At 39.0% G+C, this 9,449-nt stretch overlaps 1 protein-coding gene across 1 annotated transcript; it reads right to left on the bottom strand.

Moving 5' to 3' along the window:
• Window positions 1-1,317: 1,317 nt before the first annotated feature.
• Window positions 1,318-6,884, bottom strand: LOC306887636 (glyceraldehyde-3-phosphate dehydrogenase). Its single transcript, XM_079445534.1, has 12 exons — window positions 6,815-6,884; window positions 6,345-6,390; window positions 4,007-4,106; window positions 3,781-3,887; window positions 3,615-3,705; window positions 3,427-3,542; window positions 2,900-2,981; window positions 2,539-2,690; window positions 2,225-2,303; window positions 2,012-2,095; window positions 1,836-1,933; window positions 1,318-1,637 (listed from the first exon to the last, which is right to left on the bottom strand). The coding sequence occupies exons 2-12, from the start codon at window positions 6,365-6,367 to the stop codon at window positions 1,568-1,570; spliced, it is 1,002 nt and encodes a 333-aa protein (XP_079301660.1). The 5' UTR covers window positions 6,368-6,390; window positions 6,815-6,884; the 3' UTR covers window positions 1,318-1,567.
• Window positions 6,885-9,449: the final 2,565 nt, after the last annotated feature.

Raw genomic sequence — 9,449 nt, 5'->3', positions numbered from 1 at the left:
ACACAACTACACACTTGTACAAACTTCCAGATCAAAATCAAATATTTTAGTCAAAATCATATTCTCTTGTCAGAATCAAACTTTGGCCTCAGATGGCACACAAACCTGACAAAAATGCTGACTAATGAACAAGTGAGATCAATTCAAAACAGTTACAGAAACCTCCTTTTGGGAATCAGGAGTCATTTTGCAAGTCAGTGTCCAATTACAGTATACAACAAATATAGAAAAGTGCAGCTGTGCTCCTATTTATATTATCCAGAGATTCTGACTTGTCAGTTTTGGTAATTGTTCACACACGGAATAAAAATGTGTTTTTTTTTGTGTAGTTTTGCAGAAAACATTGAGCATATTCATGGGTGTAAAAACATGTTTAAAGTTGAGATGTCCGTTTTAACAACTGAATGAAAAAAAAAAAAAAAAAAAGAGCCAAATGAATCAGTTACGTGCAAGTAATCAAGAAAATCTGTAGTAGACTGGTTAGGTTAGTAGAATAAGATGGCATGTAGTTACAAAGTTACTTAGTAGAATGTCTGTTTGGGAATTATCAGAAAATGTTAGCAGATAGTCTGCTAATACTATAATGACTGGTAGTTGACGTAGTTGCAAAGTTAGTTGGTAGAAAGTCTGAAGTGGACTAACAAATTAAACTATTGCCTCTTTCATGAGGAGTGATGTCATTTGACTAATTAAAGTGTTTCATTTAAAAATAGCAGGTTAACAATCCAGTTTCCACATAATGACTATGATGCCCAGTTCCCCTTGGCTGATGTTTGTTTATATAAGACAATCAGAACCTAGAGAGAGAAAAAAAAAAAAAAAAAAAAACACATTTTCCGATCATTACTATAAAGCCATTCACACCAGCAAATAACTTTAGCAACTGCAACTTTACAAGCTTGATTTCGTTGAGTCAAGTGGATTTTGACTGGTGGTCTAGCATTCACCTATTTAAAAAAAAAAAAAAAAGGGGTGATTATGGAAGCTATTATAATGTTGTATAAAACCCCATGAATAAAACTCATTTTATCCTTAAACACTGGAACAGTGACTAGAAAAACTTACATAAGCTTATTCCAAAACCACATGACTTCATGAAAGTGCATTTGCAATTTTCAGTGCGAGCCACTGACCTCGAGTATGTACTTACAAGACTTGGTCTAGGGTGCAAGTTTTGTATTTGGTCAAACTGTACTGCACTAAACCATTAATGCGAATTGACAATTGGGAAAGGAAACCAGTTAAAACCAAGTTTGCTTTAAAAGAACATGCCCAAGTTTAGAAAGACTGTTCGGACCCAAATAAATCACTAGATCTAGTGAAAACAGACAACATACTCTCCATTTCTCACAAACAGAGGACTTTATTCTGTCACAGGTTGTTAGCAGACAAAAGCCTTTGAAGGCAACATCCATTTTAAACCTCACACAACGGAACAGAGTATTTCCATATAAAAATAACATTGGTCTTCAGATCAAGCATGTAATTTCCTTCCAGGCATGTGATGCAAACATCCAACCAGATGGGAGAACGGTGGCTTTGAGAAGCGACAAAAGAGGGGTCACATTTACTCCTTAGAGGCCATGTGTGCCATCAGGTCACATACACGGTTGCTGTAACCGAACTCATTGTCATACCTATGGGAAAGAGTGAATTGGTGTCATTCAAAACTACACAAGCCAAGAGTCTCCAAAAACTGTCTTTCAAGTGGAGTTGGAAACATTGTAGTTTGAATTAAACCAATGAATGACCAAGTGAAGCCATATTTACAAAGGGAAACTCTGAATTCTAGAAGACACAGGAGTTGTAACATGGGGGGGGGGGGGGAAACTTACCATGTGACCAGCTTGACAAAGTGATCGTTGAGGGCAATGCCAGCACCGGCATCAAAGATGGATGAACGCACATCCCCGTTGAAGTCCGTGGATACCACCTGCGCACAGAAAAATGCTTAAAATAAAAAAAAAATAAAAAACCCCGTCATAACACGGACACAACTGGATGTGCATACCTGGTGCTCGGTGTACCCCAGAATGCCTTTCATGGGTCCATCAGCTGCAGCCTTGACCACTTTCTTGATATCATCATACTTGGCCTGCCGTTAGCAAAACGGAGACATGAAAAAGCCAACAGGTCAGTCAAGTCACCTACACTATACCCACAGAATAAGTCAAAGAGCTCATTCAACTGAAGCCACTTTATGCAGGTCTGGAAATAAACTCACAGGTTTCTCAAGACGAACGGTCAGATCCACCACAGACACGTTGGGGGTGGGGACACGGAAAGCCATACCAGTAAGTTTGCTGAAACGAGAAGCAACAAGCATCAGGAGTGTGTTTGGACAACAGAAAGGGGAAGCAAAAACGAAACAAGTCCTTAAGTTCCCCCAAGCAGAACACTCCATTTGAGTAAATAACAGTTCATCCTGAGAACACTTAAGTCTCACCTATAAAATGGCACCCCAAACACTTTCATGGAAGTGGAAATGAAAACAAATCTGGGAAATGACTGGAACAATTCAACAGATGGGTTACTGACCCATTGAGCTCAGGAATGACTTTGCCCACAGCCTTGGCAGCCCCAGTGGAGGCTGGGATAATATTCTGACTGGCACCGCGGCCATCCCTCCACAGTTTTCCTGAGGGCCCGTCCACGGTCTTCTGTGTGGCTGTGATTGCATGAACAGTGCTCTAAAAGAGGGGAATTGGGAGACTGTTAACGTGCCGAGAGACTAAAACCAAAACTGTGCATCTCGTTTATTTGGATCAACTGATGCACTTCAATAAGAATCAAGTGTAGGGCTTGATAAGTGAAACAATAAATTGACGCATCATGTCAGGTTTAAATCACTAGGGTCAAAAGGCTTTTTGGCGAGATTGAAAAGGCAGTTTAAGCTTACCATAAGACCTTCAACGATGACAAAGTTATCATTGATGACCTTGGCCAAGGGAGCCAAGCAGTTGGTGGTGCAGGACGCATTGCTAGTAAACAGACAGATGGGTGGAATGTCACAAATGGAATCATTTTAATGAAAAGCAGGGACTTAAAGTGGAAGAGACAGATGCTTGGGTTTAACGTGCTCAAGTTCAACTGTTTGCTTTAGTACACCCCCTACAGGATACGATCCATTATTGCATCTCAGCAGCATAAAATTATATTAACATACACAAGCATTTATGCAACTTTAACAGGGAAAAAAAAGCCAAAGTATTTAATGCACAAAGCAAATCAATAAGCAAAATAAAATGCCCAATTAAACAAAAACTTAAAGTATTTGTATACGTAACGTGTTGTATAAGAAGATTAAATTTAAATTGACAAAGAAATTCATATTTTAGTTTACTTTTTTTATTAAGCTAAACTTAATTTGACTAAAGGTTGCTCCTTTTGACAAGCTAATGTTGTCAATTTAATGTTTATCCTTACCTGACAACTTTAAGGGAATTGTCATATTTCTCATGGTTGACACCCATGACAAACATAGGGGCATCTGCACTGGGGGCAGAGATGACGACTCTCTTGGCACCACCCTTAAGGTGAGCCTAGCAGGAAAGAGCAAAGGCTCAGACAGGAAATATAGAGTAGCGTTTATGACTGATGCAATGACTACATACAGAAGCCTTCTCAATGGTGGTGAAAACACCAGTAGACTCCACAACATATGTAGCACCTGCATCACCCCATTTAATGTTGGCTGGATCCCTCCTGCGTGGATACAGATGGAGAGATCAGAGCACATCTCAATGAATACGTCACAATGTTTGTGGGAACAGCACTCACTCGCTGAAGACGGTGATAGCATGACCGTCAATGACCAGCTTGCCGCCTTCAGCCTTAACCTCACCCTTGTACTTTCCATGGGTGGAGTCATACTTGAACATATAAACCTGTGAAGAGACAAAAGGGAAATCAGACTGAAGGAAAGTTTAGGGTTTATTTTTGGTTGCATAATTTCAGGAAGTTCAGCCCACTAGCACTCAGAATGAAACCAAAACTAGGAACTTGCCATGTAATCAAGGTCAATGAATGGGTCATTGATGGCCACAATCTCTACTTTCTTGGACTGGAAGGCAGCACGGGTCACCAGACGCCCAATGCGGCCAAATCTGAGTTAAAAAAATAAAAAATTCCTCATTAAAGCAGCATAATGGTTCAGCAGATTTCTGAAGGATCATGTGACACCGAAGGCAGAAGTAATTGTTGCTTAACACAGGAGCAAAGTTACATTGATATCTATTAATAAGGTTATTGTAATTTTATATTACAAGTTTTAAAACTCAAAGTGCAGATCTGTTAGGGCACAACCCCCAAATTTCAGAAGTTAATGTATTTGTAGAGTTCTTAAATGGACCACATGCTTAAAAAAAAAAAAAAAAAAAATCCAGTAATGCACGAGAGCAACGAACACCTATAGTAAGTTCCTCGTCGCATCCACTAGATGGCACACAAGTTCTATTTCTGAATAAAGTACAGAAAGCGTCGACTGGGGCCACTTGTGACATACCAGTAAATAGCTTTATACACACACTACCAAATTCACCCTTTCGATATGTGCTAAAAGGTAAGGCGGCAAAACCCTGGAGAATGGTTTTGTAAAGTTCAGTTGGGTGATACTACCACAGCATTGGAGACAGTTTGCTAGAGCGTTGCAAGGCCTGCCCTTTGCCATTCAGACTGTGATAAAGAATTTCTGGAGGCCTCCAGCTGTCATTGTGAGCTATTTTGGTGCCTATAACACCAGTTCTGCTCACAAGACAGATAAGAGGTAGTACTGACTCCATGAAAGAAATCTTCCATTGCAACACTTTCAGCAAACAATTAAATCAACAGGCCAAAGGAAACTGGGATCACAGTACATACTGCTTTGAACTGATAAGACACGGATATGGTGAAGGTACAACTGTCAAAACATTTGTATGAAGTCTGTTAAGATTGAGAAACAGGCCAAAGGTAGAAAGTCCTACAGGAATAATGCTCCTGGTAAACAGGGTGACTGTTTGACCGTTACCTTTATTTAAAAAAAAAAAAAAAAAAAAAAAAAAAAAAAAACTGGAATTACTGAAAGGTACTTTGAAAGAAAACTATTGTGTAAACTGAATGTTTTTGGACTTAATTAGAATTAAGGTGCATTAGCTTAAATTGTTAAATGCAATTAGTGGAACAGAAGCAAAATCATTGGGTCAAAAAGTCATTTGACCCAATTTAACGCATTTTATGCAATTTCATAATTACTAAGTTTGCAATATGGTTCTGCTGCTATACTGACAAATTAAAATTCACTTTAATTCAACCATTAGAACTTGCATTCAAATATAGTGAACTTGCAAATATACATTGTAGATTTAAAATGGATAGTTGATACATAAAAACAAGTTTAGAGTGTGCTTTAGTATTATTCAAGTGTACTTGAAGGCCCAAAAGATAACTGGATAATCATTTTCTGCGAGTACCTTTTTATTTTTTTAAGACTTAAGATTTGAAGTACACAAGCGCACAAGAAAAATCAAGGACACTTTTCCACAAGCAGGATGTAGCGGTGGAACACTTCACTGAGCTATTCACTGTGGATGGTTCTGCGGTTACAAATGGCTTATATTACACATTAACATGTTAATAGGACTTCAGTTTTGGAAACGGTCAAACTTTTTACAGATGCCACTGGGGGGGGATTTAGTTCTCTTCCACTCCAATTTTCCTTGGACAAAAAGCCATAATCTAACAAACCCAATAACCTTGCACAGCTAGGCCAAGTAGGTTTGCTGTAAGCTGGACCGAGACTTTGCAGGACCAAGCAATAAAGTCATGAAATATGCATGTCTACGTGTGGATGCATGAACGATGCATGTGCCCTGTACATGTTGCTTAAGGATCACATTTCCAGTTGCATAACTCTATAAGCCTTGGAAAGGTCACAGCTGGTGCCAAGGGTCTCCCATTGCAGAGACAGCCCAGCCAGTGGGAGACTTCAGCTGATTGTTGGATAATGCATTGTGACCGGTGTATGAAACGGCTATGAAAGTTAAACAAAGTAAACTTGGACCCTAGGGTAAAAAGTGAGGCAAAGAGGCCAAGTACACAGAGATAAGACACCTTTGACGTCGCAAGCACACTGAGAGGGCAAAACCCCAACACAGCGGCACCACAGTCTCTAATCATTCATCAGAATCAATGAGCGGCCCGGGACACTCAAATCAGCTTGATTAGTTTCTTAGTTAGCATCTTTAGACTACTTTGATAAGATTAGTCTACTATTTAAAAAAAAAAAAAAAAAAAAAAACTCTTCAGTAACTGTTATAAAACAAACATTTTAAAATAATAAAATTGGCGCATTTATGTGTACTTACCCGTTGATACCAACTTTAACCATGATGCCTGATTTGTTCTAGTCCTCTGGGGAAAAGAAAGCAGAATGCATTAAAATGTGACTACATTGCGTCAGTCATTAATGGATCAAGCACAAAGTACAGGTTGTGACTATGAACGTGCAAAGCTGTTATCTAGAGATGGAGAGGGAGTATACATTTAGTCCAAGTCCCTTTAAACTGAAGTTCACAGTATTACAGCTCATTATGTTTAAGTATTTGCCTTTTAGAGGCCTACAACTTTGTAAAGTCGTGATATAGACCTGAACAAACGTCTTTCACGCAGCATTGTTACAATAACCTCTCACTTTCAGCTGTATATTCCATGCAGATGTATAGGCTAGTTAAGTACTTAATATAGAACTACAGCAACAGCCTTCAGTAATATCAGTATTTTATGAACTGTGACTAGTACACAATAGGATATAAAGCGTGTACGAATAACAATTTACCGTTTGTGAGAAGCCTCTGGTCGTCCTGACACTTGACGTGAGTGGATTGAGTACAAGCCTGAGGTTCATTTATATCTGGTGCGGCGGCGTTGACCACGCCCCCTTGGAATTTAGGCCCTAATTGCCACGCCCCCTTAGAATGTCAAGGTCGTATTGGGGAAAAGTTGGATGAAACAACTGCATCACTTAAATAATAACAAATTAAATCAAGCTAAACGAAACTTTTAACATGTTACATTAAACATGTAACATAAATACTGACATAATGTTGTCTATTATTACTTTCTGGAAAGCAGTAATGAAAAGGATCAAGCTTCATGTTTTTATTAAAGGGCCAGACCTTTGTTTTGTAAGCGCTTAATAATAATTGGTGCATCTGAAAAGCCTTTTAAAAATACAACTGTTGTCATGGAGGAAATGTTTTGTATACAGTAGCCTATACATATGTTTTTAATAATCTTGGTGACTGCAGGTTCAGTCTTAAATCATGGAAACCATACAGTCAGATATTTCCAGACCTCACATCTCCGTGCTGTTACTCCACATTTTTGCAGGTGTACTCTGCAGAAAAGACATTTCGGATAAAATGTGCTTGCTAATGGTATTCTCTTAAAATAAATTTTGATTTGAACATGTCTGTCCACTCTGACCTTCTAACAGTAACTGGCCCAGACTGAGAGTGAGATGAAGCAGGGGATCAAATCGCCCTCATCGTGAGTGTGTGACATTTACAGGAAAGACCATGACCCTTCCCTTTCACCCTGCCATTCCTGCATCCCATAATCCCTCACATCAGTAGGAAATCTCTAACCAGCGCATTCGTGCATCTGCTTTAATGCATTATTAACAATTGGAAAAGCAGAAAAATGGTTGAAGAAACTGGTTAGAGATTACACAGGTTTTCTGTTTTAAGGTATAGGTCACCTAAAAAATAAAAAAAATCTGTCATCATTTAGACACCTTTAAATTGTTCCAAGCCTATATGACTGACTTTCTTCTGTTGAACACAAAAGAAGGTATTTTGAAGAATGTGGGTAACCAAAAGGTTTCTGGTCCCCATTGACTTCCCTAGTATTTTCCCCCTATAATAGAAGTAAGTGGAAACCAGCAACTGTTTAGTTACCTGGATTCTTCAAAACATCTTATTTTATGTTTAAGTGAAGAAAAAACTCATACAGGTTTGGAACAACCTGAGGGTGAGTACACAATGACAGAAATTTCACTTTTGGGTGAACTACCCCTTTAAAACATTGGTCTCAAACTCAATTCCTGGAGGGCCACAGCTCTGCACAGTTCAGCTCCAACCCTAATCAAACACACCTGATCCAACTAATCAAGGTCTTCAGGATCGCCAGAAACTTCCAAGCAGGTGCGATTTGGAGCTGGTTGGAGCTAAACTCTGCAGAGCTGTGGCCCTCCAGGAATTGAGTTTGAGACCACTGCTTTAAAACAAGCTCAATCCTTCAGAGAGTGACAGGGTAGATTAATTGCTTAGTTTCTAAATTACCGTAGTGAATTTGATCACAAAGTACATTTGATTAATCACATTATAATCTTTCTGTTATGCATCAAATTTAGCGTTGGTGTTAATTATTTAAATATAGTTGACACTGTCTCTTGTCTGCAATTAATCACAGGGCTATACTAGTAATTAACACTGATACGATCCAGGAGATTAGGTGCTCCATCATTGCAAAAAAAAAAATCCATTCATGCTTTATAGCAATTAGGTGTCAAAGTGCAATGTTCTAATGTTCCATGGTAAATCTATACTTTGTTCCAAGATATGATTTTTAACTTTGCAAAACTACCTATTTGTCCTGTTTTTTTTTTTTTTTTCTTTTCATTAGTTACTTTGAATTGGTCTCGTCCTTTCTATGGTGTTAAGTATCATCTGAGTTTGGACTGCAGTCAATTTTGGACTGTCATGACCGCTGCCGTCCTGGCCTTTTGGCTTCTTTTGATAGTTCTGAGGTCACAGAGATGAAGAGAAGGCCAAAGTGAGTTTGTCACAGGATACTGAAGCGGGGCGTAACAGTTTTAAAAATGCCATCTCACCCTTTAATCATCATAATCCTTATGAAATGGGGTAACTGTAATGTATATACTTCTATGTGCATGTAATAGTAACTTCTAAATCATTCTTCTCATTAAAACATATTGAAAGCGCTCAGTAACAGCCCCTCAGAATAGTGTATGTCTGCTCCCCAGCCAGCAGAGAGAATGTGTTGGACTGTTGCCAGGGTCAGGGTAAAAATACTCAAACACTCTAAGGCTGACCCCACACCCTTTCCACTGCAGCTATCTTGTGCTCCTGTGGAGTGACCTGCACAATCCACTTCACCCTGTTACGAGTATGACTGACTCGCATGATTCAGACAGGCTTCTGAACGTAACCCTGACAGACACAAACAGCACGTCTGTCACGTCACATTGCCAAGTTCACTCCAGATTCTTCAGCTGGAAGATTTTTGATGTGTTGAACTCTGCTGATGAGTAGTTGTTTGTTTAATCTCTGTTCTCCCGTGTGGATCATTCTTCACTAGCTCTGTTAGCTGGTATGTGAGGATGTTATATATTAACTACTAACTATAAAGTGGCATAACTGTAGAGCTCAGAGTCCAGGATCCTGTGT

The sequence above is a fragment of the Barbus barbus genome (genome assembly GCF_936440315.1).
Source record: "Barbus barbus genome assembly, chromosome: 21".
Lineage (NCBI taxonomy): Eukaryota > Metazoa > Chordata > Actinopteri > Cypriniformes > Cyprinidae > Barbus > Barbus barbus.
The sequence above is the reverse complement of the archived record's forward strand: the minus strand, read 5'-3'. Positions and strand labels throughout refer to the sequence as shown.